This window comes from Nuphar pumila, chromosome 8 (genome assembly GCF_984573655.1).
Source record: "Nuphar pumila chromosome 8, dmNupPumi1.hap1.1, whole genome shotgun sequence".
Lineage (NCBI taxonomy): Eukaryota > Viridiplantae > Streptophyta > Magnoliopsida > Nymphaeales > Nymphaeaceae > Nuphar > Nuphar pumila.
Window position 1 is genome coordinate 23,175,730 of NC_143256.1, and position 17,738 is coordinate 23,193,467.

Genomic DNA, 17,738 nt, shown 5'->3' on the forward strand with positions numbered 1-17,738 from the left:
ACCATTGATGAAGTGACGTTTATGCTTTTATAAAAAAAACTCATCGTCGATGAAGTCCCACCGATGCTTTCAAGGATTTTCACCGTCGATGAAACATTGCCGATGAGAGATTTTTGCAAAGCCAGAATATGGCCTGAATGTTATTGGAATGTCGATGTTATGATTGGGGACTATCGGTTGGGGACCAAAAGAACTCTATGACTGCAAAAATAGTCATTTGCATGCAAATAAGGGTTTGAGAAATAAAATGTCATTTATATAGATAGAAATTTTCACGAAATATTTTTTTTACAATATCATTGTAATACTCCTTAAAAATTTTGCAATATAAGACTTTTACAATTTTTTAGTAATTTTGCAATACTTCATGTGATACTCCTTGAGAATTTTGCAAGGTAAAGATTTTTGCAATAATTTTTGGAATATCGCAATATCAATTGCGGTTTTATTGACGAGTTTCGCAAGTCCATCAGTTTTTAGCGTTGTGACCTGTGAAAATAAAAAATTCGTAGTTGCAAGGGTTTAAAATGTTTACAAAAATTGAGAAGCTACAAAATTATCCATTTGGCGAATTTGGTAAATTGTGGATCATTTTGAGAAATGCATCAAATTTGTCATACAATGTACTCATTTTCGAATTTTATTTTATGTCAATCAAAATGTGACACATGTTAAAACTATTAAAATAATTTAGGTATTTTTATATTTATTAAAAAATAACCGATTCAAGTTAATATTTTTCTATCCATCGCCGAAACTAGTGATAGGGATCCACCCAAAGAGAAATCTCCAACCTATGGAAGCTTTCATAAGAGTTGTTATTCAACATTTGAACAAAATACAAGGATGACCCCTATTTATAGCCTTAGGTGAGATATTCTAAAAATTTTAAGATATTCTAAATTTTTTTGAGTAAGATATTCTAAAAAAAATGGTGGTTGTCATTTATGACATTGCACGAGTATCCATACCAACTTAATCCCAATAGATTGAGATAGTTAGAACCTCTATAATAAAAAAGGATAAAATTAAGTAAGAATGATTGTTTGGGTGAAGGATAAGAAAGATTGAATGTTTTTTATATAACTTGATGTACGATCAGCTTTATTGTTTGTTTTGTTAGTCACTAACAAAGTAATTCTGAATGAAAACTTAATGAAATATCAGCTTTGATGTTGGTCTCGACTAACAAAATAATTTTGATTGACTTTATTATAAAAAAAAATTAAAATATTTGAAAGAGATTAAAACCTTGCACTTGTGTTTTCAAAAAATAACTTAGAACTAAGGGGTTTGTCACAGTGAGATGAGGCTTAAGCTGCTTGGCGGTTTAAGTTCAAATCTCATGAGTGATCACCCTTTGCCTTAGCTGAAGAATGACGATTTTTTTGGGAGCAAAGGTAAGCTCACGAAGTTTTATACTGCCAGAACAGTTACCATAAGTGCGGCACGCACTGTTTCTGGGGGCAGTTTCTCTTTGTAAATATATATAAAAAAAAATCCTCTGAAAAAAAAACTCATTAGCCTGGGCGGTTAGGCTTGGGCCCACGTCGAAAACCCGGACCCACTGGTCCGGGTAGGTCGGAGTCACGTCCTGTACCATCCGCCGCCCGGCAAGAGGCGGCCGTTTCCTTAATCTTCAGGTATATCTCTCTCCTCCTCCGTTAGGTCATACCGAGAGGAGGAAAGAATGGCTCCCCCTCCTTCCTCCGCCCCTTCCATTGCCGTAGAAGAGCTCTTCACCTCCCTCAATCGCCACATCCACAATGAGGAGTTTGACCAAGCCGTCAAGATCGCCGATCAGAGTAAGGATTTTCATCTATCTCCTCTTTGTCTCTCGCGAGATCTCGTATATTGGCCTTTCTGATCTCCAGCGACTCTCATGTCGCGTAATTTTGTTGCAGTTTTGTCGGCGGCACCGAGGGATGAAGACGCTTTGAGATGCAAGGCCGTGGCGCTCATCAAAATGGACAGCTTCGATCGGGCCCTCTCGACGATCCGGGACTGCGAGAAACTCGGCCTCGATCTCGAATTCTGCAAGGTTTCTGCATTTCTACTTTGTCTTACTGTGTTACTCTTTTTTAGGTTTCTGATTGGCAATTCTTCAGCCCTCGTATTTGGTTGTTGGGTGAGCGGTTTTTAAAGTTTGAGAAACAAACGTGTATTACGCACATTGTTTGTGATTGTTCTATTCTTTAATCCGAGAAATGAAGCTGTTTGTGCAAATAATTTTATCTTTATTGCTTGTTGGAATTTGGTGACCTGAAATTCAATATCGTATTTGTTTTGTTACGATGTTTCCGATAGTTTCTCTCTCTCTCGTGCAAGGGACTAGAAGGGCTTCAAATTCTTATTCGATCATTACATAGCGAGATTGTTTGATATGAACTCCCAATGAGTTGACAGCATAAAGTGTGGCATCTTAGTCGCTTTAGATATTTTGCATTTTTTTTAATATTTTCTGATTGCCTTGCAACATAATGATAGAACAATTGTTTCTAGGTTCAATAACGTGAGTGAAGGAAGCCATTCCCATTTTACTAGGGCTTGAGTTTAAAGAGAAGCTCTATTCTGTTATTTGGTCCCTGGAGCACCATGTAGCATTACCAATCTGTTATCAACATCATCATCCTTTTGCTCACAGCAAAGGTCGCAATGCATTAGCTCACACTTGGAATGCCATATATTAGAACCATTTTGCCATTGTTATGGTCACATAACTCCTGTTTTTTTTATCTTACTATTATTGCTTCGTGTGTGAATTGAGGTCATTCTTGGTGTTACTTATGTCAAGAAGGACAACTGGTGCTGACCAGCATTAAAGTTCATTAATGAGTTAGATCGGAACTATGTAGCCAAAAGCAATGGACACTTCCTATGTGGTAACTTCGCTTCGCATAGGGACCAAAGTTGGCCAAGCAAATTTTTTTGTGAAAAATTTGGAAATACAAAAAAGTAGATCCTAAAATAGTGCAGCATTCAAAATTAATAACTGAAAGAAGAAGCAAAGGAGGAGGAAGGGGAGGAAGAAGGAATAGGAACAGGAAGAACAGAAAGATGGATGAGAATAAAAAGTTTTGGGTTTAACCCCGTACCCCTTATATTGTATTCTATATATTTTATGAAATGTTAAAAATGTTCATGGATACCAAATGTTCTAAAAAGCACACCTAGATGTACGTCGAAAAGGTCTAAGATATGGGTGTAAATGTTTTTAAATATTCAAAAAATATATAAAAAATTAAAAACAATTAATAAAAATAGAAAATCATAACAAGACTATATATGTATCTATTTGCTACAGTCAATTACCTACAATCTAGTTTGGAATCTCCTGGTACAAGTTGTTCTGACCCAATCTAATCTATTAGATGTGTTCAACATGGTTGATTTAGTGGGAATTGACCCTTGGATCATGTTTTTACAATGAAAAAACATGTTTTTTTTTTCTTTTAGTCGGAAAAATCAGTGCTTATCCATTGATTTTTGTTAGAAAAACCTGTACACATGTTGGATTTCTGCAATTCAAAATCCAGTTCCCACTGAAAAAAACTATGTAGATCACATCCATAGGCTTAGTTTGACCAAAAAAAAAGAAATGTTCTAAGTCGTTTTTACATACTAACGACTATATATATAATCATTAATATTCATTGAATTTTATGTTGCATATCAGAGGTGGTATCTTGTGGTAGTTGTGTGATGACTCATGCCTGTGCCATTCTTATATATTCTTTTTTTTTTTAAATTAACCAGTAGCTCAATATATGCATTGTCTGCAATATGAGGATAAAGACATGGTCATCCAAAGTTGCTTTGTTAGCTTACTTCACAACACTTAAAATGATATAATCCATCACATAGTACACGATAACAAAAACCATATGTTACAGTGAATAACAAAGAAATAACGGTCGGGACTATGTAGAAAATGAGAAAGGAGAGAGAGAGATTTATAAGAAAAATATGACAAATATCATATAATACAATCTGATATATTACTTAAGATATGTGCAAGTGTTACAATTATCAAATTGATCCTAGACCTGCTGAATAATAGGCTTATAGAAAAACCAATGAAAAATGTGATCATTCCTTGCTAGCCAAATAAGCCACCAAGCTTATTAAATCCACCATTTCCAAATTATGTTCCACTTCTGGCTATTGTGAAATCATAATAGGCTTAGCAGCAAGTCTCTGACATAAGAATGAGTAAGATGGCAAGCTGAAAGAATGAACAAAACCAAAAGCAGTGTGGTGTCTACCCTCTGAAGCACATAAGGTAGCAGCTGGCAAGCAGTATATACCCTTCTTCTTCAGGTTATTTTGCATCTATTAATTTAGGAGATGAATTCTATCCATAAAATGCAACAATCTAGACGTCTTTGTCAAAGAAGCCATCATTGGGATAATTTTGTAGCAGGCTGAATTTGAGGATGTCTTTCACTCACTACATTCTATATTTTTCTTGTACACAATCAGCTTATTCAGTGACCAAGTTTATTTGAATACATTTAGTTCATTTTATTCTTATTTTAAATTTTCTGTGATGAGGACTTGATGAGAGAAGAATAACTACCTGACAGTCATATCATCAGCAAAAAACTGAAGGGTGTGGTGACTCTCGTTATGGAAAAATATTCAAATCAACTACACTGAATGCAAACAACTATAGTTATCATCATACCAAGAGAGTGTTCAAACTTTCTGATGGACAAATAAACAAAACCAATGACACTATGCACAAAAGACTAGAGTTATCATCATACTACCAAGCTTGAGATGTTTTTCTTTTCCATATCTTGACAAGGGTTTTTCTCAGAGGGATTTTCAAAAACTGATTTTTCTCGGGAAAATCTTGAGAGTTTTAGAAATTAAAAAAACATGCTATATTTTCATTTTGGAGATATTTTGAAAATATTGTGAGATTTTCCCAATATCTCAGAAAATCTTGTGATATTTTGAAAATATCGCCGATATTGGTGACTATGGATGGCTTATGAATCATAAAGACTTTCATTTGTAGATTCTCTACTGTAGATAAGGGATTTGGTGAAACAATAGTTTTCTGGATATTTGATAAACTAGGTGGGGATTTAAAATTACTGTCAGTTTCATTCAAAATTTCTATATATTTTTAAAAGCAAGCTTTGAGTTTTCCCTTCTGATCTGTAAAATCTGTGCAACTTTTTAGATGATTATCATGCTATGACACAGACAAAGACACAGCTATGGACATGATATGGGTACACTTGGTACGACATGAGTTTTCTGAAACTAGGAGACAGGGACATGGCCATTCTCTCTCTCTCTCTCTCTCTCTCTCTCTCTCTCTCTCTCTTTCTCTCTCTCTCTCTCTCTATATATATATATATATATATATATATATATATATATATATATATATATAATTTTTATGTGCATATGGACATTCTAAATCCTAATGTTAAACAATAATGCACGAATACCATCCTAATAGCCAATCCTTGGGCAATAATTCTAAATCATAATTGTTAAAAACGTTAATAAATTTTAGTTAAAATAGAGATGTAACGTAATCAATGGAAAATTTGAAAGGAAAAAAACACATAAAAAATACAACATGAAAAATCAAGCTGAACATAACATTTGTAGCCTTTGTAATCATCAGCGTACCCAACGAATCTGCACTTTAAGGCCTTATCCTGAAACTTATGCCGCATTAAACTGTCAACATGAACATAACACACACCCGAATACACGCAAATCATGATAATTTGGATGCACACCATGCAAAGAGAAATAGGGTGATTTGTTTTCCAAGATGTTCATGGGCAATCGATTTATGACATAGACTGTTGTATGAAAGACTTCTTTCCAGGAGGCAATTGGAAGATTACTATCATGCATCATGCTCATTGCACTCTCGACAATATGGTAATGCTTCCATTCAGCAATCCCATTCTGTTGAGGTGTATAAGGGCAAGACACCTGTCTACTTATCCCATTTGTCTGGAGGAAACTAATAAAGTCATTTGAAGAGAATTTACCCCTCCATCACATTGAAAACAATTGATATTCTCAAATAATTTAAAGGTTTCAGATTTACTTTTCATAAAGAAAATCCATGTGTATCGAGAATAACTATCAACAAAGATGAGATAATATTTAGTGCCGGACATGGAAGAAACTGGAGTCAGACCCCAAACATCAGAACATATAATCTCGAATGGTCTTGAAGCTCTTTTATTAATGGAATGAAAAGGAAGAAAATGACTCTTACACTTAAGACAACTAGAAAAATTTTTATTGTCGACACTTAAACTTAGACTTGACTTGGGAATAAGACTACTTGAAACAAGCTTATCAATAAAATGACTACTACAATGACTCAGATGACCATGCCAAAGATTCAGCTCAATACATTCAGAAAGATTAAAAACACTATCATGAGGAACTGAGGATGATGTTGTGAGCTTCAAGGTGGAATCAACAGACTGAATGCGAGATGAAGGATTCTCTTGGAACACATACATATTCCCTTATCGTTTTCCTTCAACGAACGTTTTCCTCGTGTGAAGGTCCTTAACACAAACAGAGAAAGGAGTAAACTCAACTGAAGCATTAATGTCATCTACAAGCTTAGAGACAGAAACAATATTTTTCTAGATATTAGGAGCATGGATGACATTCTAAAGAGCAAGAGAAGAGTTGAACATAGGAATTACAAAAATTTCAATATATTAAATATGGTGGTGAGACCCATCTCTAGTGACTATACTATTTCTACCAACATAAGGAACAAGATTTAGGAGCTTACCAACATCACCGGTGACATGAGTAGCTGCACCAGAATCAACATACTAAGTGCCTTGATCATTCTGTTTGATATTTAATTCAGCCAAAGCAGACAATAACAGTTCTTTGACTTCTCCACTATTTTTCAATGTATATGTTCCCTTTCTTGTCTCCAATTGCTTTCCTCTATTTTGCGGGTTAAACCAGCAATTTGCCTTTATGTGCTCATTTTTGTTGCAGAGAAAGCATGTAGGTATTGTCATTTGCCTTTGCAGATTAGGAGGCATACTAGGAGTAGGTAATATTCCACGAACTCCTTGTCCATTCCTCTCTTGACTTCCTCCTTCTCGAGATTCATACCTGCCACATCATCGACCATAGGTGACTCCTGTGGCAAGAACGTCGTGGGCTCTAACGGGGTTGTGATTACCTTCAGAGAATCCTTTCAAAGTCATCTCATACTGTAAGTGCTTAGCACGAAGATCTTCAAATGTAGGTAAGTCTGGCAAACACAGCAAGGAAGTAACCATCATATGATAATCGGGTCTTAGCCCGCTCAAGGTTTGTTGTACCATATCTTTGTCGTTAACCATGCAACCCACTATGGCCAACTGATCTGTGATGGTTTTCATTTTGTTTAAGTACTCCATGACAATCATGGAGTCCTTTCTCAGCATTTGAAATTCTTTCTTTAAAAATAAAACTCTTGCCTGAGAAACTTGAGAATACGTCTGAACGAGACGATGCCATAACTGCATAGTTGTGCAGTTATCGGGGATTGCCACAAGCATCTCTTGTGACAGGGTGAAAGTGATGTAGGCAACCAAAGTTTGATCTCTCTTCATCTAGGATATATATTCTTGATTTCTGACAAAAGTAATGGAAGTGTCACCCTCCCCAGTCTTGCCATCATGTGATATGAACTCTGGAGGAACAGAAACAAAGCCCTCTAGATGTCCAGAAAGATCCTGACTTCTTATGAATGTGATGATTTGTCTTTTCCAGATAAGAAAATTGGAGTTATTCAGTTTTTCTGACACAAGTTGGCTAAAAAAATTGGAAGAAAGGACAGATTGAGAAGAAGAAAAAGAAAAAGAATCCATAGGTAATTGAAGGCGGAAGAAAAAGAATACTGGAGTAGAACAAAGAAGTCAGAAATAAAGGTCAGAACCAATACGTAATTTTAGAAAACTTAGAACTCGGCTGCCTTGTTTTCTTTTTCTTTTTTTACAGCAGACCCGAGACAGAAAACGAAGTTATGCAGTAAACTGATCTGAATAAAGATCAATTAATGAAAAGCAAAACAAAAACACATTATTTGGATATAACGTGTTTTTCCTTTTGAAAGATGCAAAGGGTTGAATGAATCTGATTTTTGGATGTAACGATATTCTAAAATGTAAAGAAAAGAAATCTAATATTTTACTCAGATCAGAATTTGTCCTTACTTTTCTGAAGGAGATGAGAAACAACTTATGAAATCACCAAGGATTTGCTCTTGCGTGACCATATGGAATCACGTCAAAGAGTGTGAGGAGGAAAAGAAAATGCAAATAGAGAAGGTGCAGACTTTAAAGGAAAAAGGATGACGATTAATGGTGGGTGACGATTAAAAGTGAAAAGGGATTGACGAGATAGAGACCTTAGCAATAAAGAAAAACAGAAAAACAGAATACGTTAACTGGAAAGAAATATTCTGCCGAATATGTTGGCTGAAAGATTCAATAGATTCAAGAGGAGAAAGAAAAAGATTACCTTGGAAGAAGACGTTGGAGAGAGAACCTGGAACCTGTTGCTCTGATACCATGTGAGAAAGCAACGAGGGAGGAGAGAGACGCTCTGATGGCTGCAGAGAAAACCCAATAAGGGTCTGCGGTTTTGCTTCTCATTAAGTATGCTTCCGTACAGTGATTAGGGTACGAAAATACCCATTACATGTTATACAAATATTTCAACATGCCAGTCGTGAATGACGTCTTTTCAGTTCCTGTATTGTTGTTCCTTCCAGTTTAAACTGGTAGTTTCTGGTGGTTGTTGAATGGTTGGGCTGATATTCAGAGACATGTTTTAGATCATTTATAGTAGTTCTGATTTTGGCCTTAGGTTATTAGGCTATATTTAGTCTTAAGGCATCTGATTCGTATTTTAGTTTGCTGAATGATGATATTACATATTGTGAAAATTTTCTCAGTTTATTTCATTCATTAGGAAATATTTTTTTTCCTTTTTTTTAAGAGGTGTGTGTGATTCAAATCTGAGACCCTTTTGGTATGATAGTGAGACCTAGCCATCTAGCTATCTCATTCGATCCCTTCATGCCAGTATAGTTGAGTTTGTCATTGTTTGTAGTTTCTCATGTTTGATTTATGTTGCCAATCCCCAGGCATATTGCTTGTACAGGCAGAATAAGCTTCAAGAAGCACTGGATTGTTTAAAAGAAAAGGAGAAAAATCCCAATGTTCTGCAACTAGAGTCACAGATTTTTTATCGTCTTGGGAGAATGGATGCTTGTATACAGAACTATGACAAGCTTCCGAAGTTTAAAGTTGACTCTTCAGATTTATATGTAAATATTGTTGCTTCTCTAATATCAGCAGGAAAGGCTTCGGAAGTCCAAAGTATGATGGACATGCTGAAAGTTACAGCTGATAGCAGATTTGAGATAGCATACAACATCGCCTGCTCTTTGATTGAGAAAAAGAAATATGCTGATGCTGAAAAGCTTCTACTTTCTGCACGAAGGTAAGATGATTATTACTTAGTTCTGCTGCATTTGATCCAAAGCATAGAATGAAGTCATTGTGATTTTACTTTATCATTATACGTATGTATTTTGTTGGTTGCTTATTTTTTTCATTTTCATTTACCAATTGATTTTTTTTAGCACACACCGATAGATCTTTTTGAATATCTGAAAGTGGTCACTTTGTTTATAATTAGCCAGAAGTGATGGCATGGATGACCTAATTGCACATTGCAGTTTGATGATAAGGGACACCTGTCATTCATAATTTGTTTATTGGGAACATTATTACAAATAGCAGAATTCATTAGCCTGAATTCTGCATAAGTTCATGCATGCACATTATAGTGTCTGGCTGTAGGGGATGTGTGGAGTTTTGGATGCATATGTTGATGGATGGATCATGGTGGAATGACTTATTTTCTTGTATGCCTACAATGTTGAATAACTTGAACTCCCTTTTTCTTCTGCTAATGTTTTCCCCAGTATGCTACATATTCTGAGTTGCAATCAAAATTATTGAATTTCTGAGACTTGCTAACTGGCCATGTTTGCTTATGCATACGCAATTTATAATGAATAATTCTAATGCTAATAGTTAGCTTAAGTTTTTACTGCATGAAATAAGTAGTCGATTTATATAACAAGAATCATAAACATTTCATATACAGAAACAATCTTAAAACACAATTATATGCTATGACAGATTCCAAAACCATGTTTGTGTTTAGGTGGCAGAACAGGCAGATATGATACCCTGGTACCTAAAGGCTTCAGATAAATGAGATCTAATACCAACATAGTTTCAAGATTCAAAATACAAAGCTGTTATGGTGCAATTGATGTAGCAAGAAACTGATTTTACATGAATCATTGTATTAGCAGTGTAACTTTTCGTATGACATTTTATTAATTCTTTACATGCAAAATTCATGTCTACCCCTCTGTAACACGTGTACGTAATGTCATAGCCTACACTACGAATACAATAGATGTGGGGCAATTCATGATGGTTGTGGTGGTGGTGACGGTGGTTGTGGTCATGTGATTCCATATCCTACTTAGAAAATTGAGGCCTGGATTTGACAAATATTCTAATTCACCATAAAAGGACTCCTTAGAAGGTACAACAAGAACCAACCTGCCAGAGTTGTCAAACAATAATTTTAATATTTTATGGCATCACCTATAGCATCTCCAGAGAACAGGATATAATTGTGTAGTGTATTTCCTCCAACGTACTCATGCTAATGTTTGAGGCAACTCAAAATCCATGCAACTTATTATCAGACATCTTACTAGTGTGTTCTAGCCACATATATCCTTATGCTAGCATAGAAAGATTGTCTACAGTACCTTTTTCAAAACAAATGCACCATCCATCCTTTTAACATGCACATGTTTGTTTATAGGAACAGAAAGCATCTGATGTTTGACTAGTCTGAGTATTCTGGTCTTTTAGAAGAGGATTGGCTAGTTGATGTATAGCTGAATATTGGTATTTTGCAGGAGGATTGGCCGATGTCAAAAGTAGCATGTGAAGGAAACATACAGGTTTATAGCATCAAATATACATGCCATTGTCCATCTTGCACCTCATGGTTAGGGATATTAGCATTATGTTGGATGTATGTCTTACCAAATCCAACTAATTGGAAATGATCACAACGAAGGTTGAATTTGGGTTTGGAGCCAAATACAAAATCTCTTAGATCCAAATCCAAGTATAAAATAAAAACTGGACCGGGATGAAACCTATTGAAATATTTAGGTCCAGTCAGTTCTGTGCTGTATTTCTAGTATTTAAGAAATAAGGTACAATCTAATCATTTCAAGTGGAGAGGTGGTTATTAGTCTTTTTGAAGGTCATTCCTGGATTCACAGGTGCCAAGTCCGCACCTGGAAAACACCAAATTTTGACACCTGTAAGAATCCGATTAGAGTGGATAAGTAAAACAACAGGTCCCAAAACAACCAGAGTTTATAATTCAATACCAAACTGGGCCTGTTTAAGCAATTGGAGCTTTTTTTCAGATGTGTCCCATTGATAATTGACATCCTTAATGGTGTTGCAAGAAACTGCAGGCATAACTTAGCAGAGAACATATGTCTTTGATGTTTTGACCTTTGATAGATTAAGTGCTAAATCTGGAGATTGAGAATCTAGTGTAAGTAGGTAAGGGTTCTGCATTGACCTTCTACCTTGAAACAAGGAAGTTTTAACTTTCCTTTTTCCTATGAAATAGGCAGTGGTGGTCATTTTTTCACAACGTAGAGTGGTAGTTGCTTGATGAAAAGCCTGACCCCTCACACGTAATCCATTACGATGTGGTCGAGGTACAACCTAACTTGACGACAGAGTAGAGGCCGGTGGAGATTGTGGATTGCCAGGAGAGGACACTACGTAGTAGGATGATCCCGTTTGTGAAGGTGCGTTGGCAGCATCACGGACTGGACGCGTGCACCTGGGAGCCTAAGGCTGATATGCGTGAACACTACTCACACCTATTTGATGCGCTCTAATTTCGTGGATGAAATTCTTTTAAGGGGATTGGGATGTAATATCATGTGTTTTTATACTATGTTAAATTCTGAGATTTCAAAAAAATTGGCTAAGTGTTGTAGTAAAATCGATAAATCCTTAATTTTAGGTGGCATCAATTGAGTTTGGGTTTGGCCCAAGTTTCATTGACAAGGCCTAAACGAACCAACTAAGATGTGGTAAAACTTTTTAATTTTGACCATTAAAATCAAGCGAAATTCTTTGATTAATGAACTGGTAGGGGATCTGCCTAACCACAGCTTGCCCATCAAAAAAAAAACTTTGGAAGTTTGATCTCCAAGGCATAGGTGGGATCATTCTTGGGTCATGCATATTATATTTCATTGCAGATGCTGTCCAGATTGAGGAAGATAGTATGTTCTATTATTATACATAACTATTTTGCTTTTAGTCTTTTGTTTCTCAACTTGCTTTTATATTTTGCTAGAAGTGTTTTACGATGTGTGTGAAATGTGGTCTGACCAAAGTGCAAGAGGAAACAACAATGCTTATACATGTAACCCCTTGAAGGAAAACATCACTACTGAGGATTTGCATGTGAACTTGTGGTCCTTGTCAGCTGGGAGTCAAGAGCACGGGTTGATGAAATCCACATTGAAAGCAACTAGAAGCGAGTCTACCTTCAAAAAAACATAGATAAAATAGTGACAGTGAAACAAGGAAGATAGATGGAAGACAAAAGTCCATATCGCCATATTCGGATGCATCTCTTTCTTTGGATTCAGTTGCAGATTCAGATGCCAATGGGGTAGGCTATTGCATACGGAGGGATCTGGATTCGAGGGAAAGGGAAGAAAGATGGACTTTTAGTGCGCATTTGATTGTCCCCAAATGAGAATCCTCCTCTTACAACAGTGAGAGAACAGCTTCATTTGCCCCATTTCTAATGTTTTCTAATGGAAAGTGAAATTTGAAATCACATTTGAGGTCATTGTATTCACTTCTGATGTGATTCCCTATCACATTATCCACCATACGATTTGGAATGATACGATCTCAAATCACATGAGATGGAATGACATTATTTTGAACCAGGTGATTTCAAATCATGAGATGGAATGACATGTTATTTTGAATCACATGAGATGCAAGCAAACATACCCTTAGTCCGGGATTGGTGATTTGATGAGTATTTTATATCCATTATTCTAGTTTTCTTTATCATGCTATTTACAGTATTAATTTCTTAGATTGAAAAGGAAATATTATGTTATTTACTCTGATTAGGAGACTGGAATTTGTACATCATTTGATAGATTCCACAAACAAATAGGTGGATGGAAAATGGTATTCTTCAAGGCATATCCTACAAAAGAAAAGAAGCCATCTAGAGGTTCATGTTGCTAGAATGAGAAATGACAAAAGAAAAAACAATGGAACAAGTTGCATATTCATAAGAATGTGCTGCACTTTTATGCATTATTTATTCTGTTACTGTTTTCTTGTGTGTTATATTTTATGTATTGTGTATCTCTTTAATACCACAATCCTTGCTTCCTTACCTTTTTCTGTCACTTGTCATTCATCTAAGTAATATAAAATCTGTGCCCATCATTTACCATTTTTGGTAAGATTTGGATTATTATTGTCCGGTAGGCTATATTGTACAGTTGCGTAATACATGCATTTCTTTGTAGGATTGGTCAGGAAGTACTGATGGATGATGACTGCACAGAGGAGGAGATCGAGAATGAACTTGCTCCAATTGTTGTTCAACTAGCGTATGTTCAACAGGTGAAATCTGATCTTGTTTCTTGTTATAGTTGCACCCTTAATCTTGAAGCCTTTGTAATTATCAGTAGTATTGATTCAGTGACTAGTTTATTTTCAGCTACTGGAGCACACGGAAGAGGCAACTGCATCATACACAGATCTCATAAAGCGTAATGTGGCTGATGTTTCCTCTTTTGCGGTGGCAACAAACAACCTGATTGCACTGAAAGGAACTAGGGATGTCTCAGATGGACTGAGGAAACTTGATCATTTAGTAGAGAAAGGCAATGGACCAAGCCACTTTCAGCTTGCCCATGGGCTTGATGTTAAACTTTTCCCAAGGCAAAAGGAAGCAATTTATGCTAACCGCTTGCTTCTACTACTACATGCAAACAGGATGGATCAGGTTTAGCTTTTCCTCTAATTCTATTTATTTTTAGAACTTATAAATGCATTCTTATGTGGTGGTATAGTGGCATCTCTTTGGCTGCACTTTTGCTGTTGCTAGCAATTATCCAGTTCATTTCTATTTGGAATGCTTCAACCTTCAGCAGTATCAGTAGTCTTGGTGATTTTTCATTTTCCTCCCAGAACCAATAGATCTTAGTGTCAATGAAGTGATGAATTCATGAAATTCTGGTCAATACCAATAAGAAGACTTTTTCATAGCTCTAGGAAGTCTTGTAGTTTTGCTGAGCAATGTTTTGGTTTCAATATTTACAGTCCTACATTTTTGCTGTGCTTTGAATTTATTTTTCTCCTCACGATGTCTTTCCTTCATACTTGTTTCAATATTTCCTGGCATATCCTTAGTTATTCTATGTGCTTTTGGGTTGATTTTCTGCCATGTGCTTTTTGCAGGCTCGGGAGCTTGCAACTTCTCTTGCAACTATATTCCCAGACAGTGTGATGCCTGTTCTGCTTCAAGCTTCTGTTCTGGTTCGAGAAAATAAAGCAAGCCGAGCAGAGGAGCTCCTAGGACAATTTGCAGATAAATTTCCAGATAAAGCAAAGATGGCCCTCCTAGCACGTGCTCAGATTGCTGCTGCAGCTGGTCACCATGCCATAGCTGCGGAATCTCTTTCTCAAGTTTCAGATATCCAACACCTACCTGCCACGGTTGCCACCTTGGTCTCTCTCAGACAGCGAGCTGGAGATGTTGATGGTGCGGATGCTACCCTTGATTCAGCTCTCCAGTGGTGGTCCAATTCCATGGTCGGAGAATCCAAGAAGGACTTGATCATGCAAGAAGCAGCAAATTTCAAACTCAAACATGGTAAGGAGGAGGAAGCTGCCCAGCTATTTGAGAATCTGGTGAAGAGCAGCCAGAGCATCAATGCGTTGGTGGGGCTTGTCACAACTATGGCACACGTCGATATCAGCAAAGCAGAGATGTATGAGAAGCAATTGCCAGCACTCTCTGGGCTGAAGGACATCGATTTAGAGAGCTTAGAGCAGACACCCGGTGCTGGTCAGATGAAGGGCACCGATATATATATGAAGAACATAGAGGAGGAAACAAAAGGCAAGTCCAAGACAAAGAAGAAGCGCAAAAGGAAGCCCAAGTACCCAAAAGGGTTTGATCCAGCAAATCCTGGCCCTCCTCCCGATCCAGAAAGGTGGCTGCCAAAGAGAGAGAGGTCTAGTTATAGGCCAAGGAGAAAGGATAAGAGAGCTGCTCAGGTTAGAGGTTCCCAGGGCTCAGTTGCTAGAGAAAGGCATGTCGAGACTTCCACAAGCACAACCACATCTTCCAAATCTTCACAAGCAGCTGCTAGCTCTTCCAAGGGGATAACAGGTAGCTCTAAGACTGAACATTCAGAGCAAACCAAGCCTTCTAGTTCAAAGTCAAGGAAGAAGTCTAGGAACTAGAGAGAGAGAGAGAGAGAGGTTGGTATTCTTTTTCATAATATAACTTCTTTTGCCTTGTGGTTGAGTTTAAGAATTGATTGCGGTTTTCTGGCTAGATTTTAGGAAAGAGTCGCTCTTTTTTGTATTTATTTTAAGATTCAGGTGCCTTATTGTGAGGTGTGATTTTTGGGTATTTTGATTTAAAAATTGCAAGTCGTTTTTGTTTCTTTGGGGAGAAAAAACAGCCTATAGCGTATATTTTAGAATTGAGTTGCACAATTTTAAGCGTGCTGCTGCACCTGATCACCCATTATCTGCTCTTCCACAGATGGTGGGTGATCAGATGCAGCAGCACACTGAAAATGTGCAATCGTATTGCACCTGATCCTCCCCCTTACGTTTTAGTATTTTTTTTTCTGACAAAACATTTCCGTTTTTCAATTAAACGATAATATTTTAATAAAATAATAGAACATATTTACTACTGTCCAAACTTAGTTTCCTCTTTTAAAGATTTTTCTGAAGATGATTATTGCTTGTATGAATCATGATCGCTCATTGTTTTCACATCCGCATGAAGATTTTTTGTGCAATATAAGCGTAGAAAAGGCCTCTTATCTCTTCATGAAAAAAAGGACCTTCATATTTAGCCATATGAACTTCAGATTTCACTGACGTTAAAATCGGTTTCTGAACCGAATGGGCTTAAAAAAAGATTCAAGGAATCGGCTAATTCAGACTCGAATTGAATCGCTCCATTATTTTTTTTAATTTAAAAATATTAAAAAATCACAAAAAAATTATAAGAAAGCTTATTCATCCTAATTTGACCGATCTGAGTTTGAATCAGTCCGATTTGATTCAAATGGGCTGATTCAGGCCTATTGGATCCAATTCTGATAGCATTGGTTGGAGTAGGCAGAGTATTAGCAAATAAAGATTTGTGGGACGGTTGTTTTCTGGGGCGTAGTCAATAAAAAAAAGAAGGCAAGCAATTGAGGAAGCACATAAGCAAGCAAACAAGCAAGCATGAATACAGTCACGCAAACATCCAAGCAAGTATAGGGATGAAATCGGTTCAGATCCAGAACAGCTAAATACATTGGGATTAGGATCGGATTTGAAACAGCCAAAAATTGTGAAACCACCATCATGGGTCCGATCCATTTGCATCCCTACAATCAATCATGTTAGCTTTGGTGGCACACAAGCGAGCAGTCACGCAATTTTTTTTTCATTGAGAGCCAGCGTGCAAGTTGGCGAAAAAGAAAACAATCAAGCAAAAGGCTCAAGCGAAGTTGAATCCATATGAAACCTCATTGTTCATAGTTTCTAGATACAAGGATCCAAGTCTGACCTATGAATTTTGAATCCATATTGGAACAGAAATAGGGTCCAGATCCAACCACCTTCCTAATCAAGTTCAGTGATGAACATATCGGACACAGGCTGGGTCATGGTTGACCTGCATTCCCATTTTTAAGCAGCAAGCATAAACCCAAAACTGAATCAGAAATTCAATGAGAGAAATTTGAACCCCTACCCATGTTATATGCGGTACTATTAAATCGGTGAAAATTGTATTTTGTGTAAAAAATATACAAATGGATCAGATTAGATCTTAATCCATTTGTATATTATGGCCGAGTGAGGTGGTTTTTCTCGATTATAAAAAAAAAAAAAACATAACTGCATGATATTTGAACCCAAGATCCCTCTGTTATAATAATGTACCAAGAGGAAGTGGAGATGCTACTAACCTTCTGCCTTTTGCGTGAAATGGCTGCTCATATGACTTGAATCTGTGTTTCTGAACTGACAGTTTCAAGAATGTACGATTGCACCAAGCAATGGCTATGTTTAGCAAAGTTTAATCTAGATCTAAGGATGTCTATAGATTGAATTTTATCTGATAATCTGACCCAATCTGTCTTTGTTTAGTTAGATTTGGTAAGCTAAAACCGGATTAGAGGGTAGTTGCCTACTCTGTTTCATGCCTACCACAGCCTACGACGAGCAAATGCAAATCTTACCCTGCAGATGAGTCCAGCATGACTGATTTGCTAGGAAGACACTTGAATTGTGTTTTTT

The 17,738-nt window shown here is 36.7% G+C and overlaps 1 protein-coding gene across 1 annotated transcript; it reads left to right on the forward strand.

Annotated features, from left to right (window-relative positions):
- The first annotated feature begins 1,630 nt into the window (after positions 1-1,630).
- On the forward strand, positions 1,631-15,860 carry LOC149829794 (uncharacterized). The gene is made up of 6 exons (XM_090015633.1): positions 1,631-1,805; positions 1,905-2,041; positions 9,161-9,519; positions 13,721-13,817; positions 13,915-14,202; positions 14,658-15,860. The coding sequence occupies exons 1-6, from the start codon at positions 1,691-1,693 to the stop codon at positions 15,666-15,668; spliced, it is 2,007 nt and encodes a 668-aa protein (XP_089871759.1). The 5' UTR covers positions 1,631-1,690; the 3' UTR covers positions 15,669-15,860.
- The last annotated feature ends 1,878 nt before the right edge of the window (positions 15,861-17,738 follow it).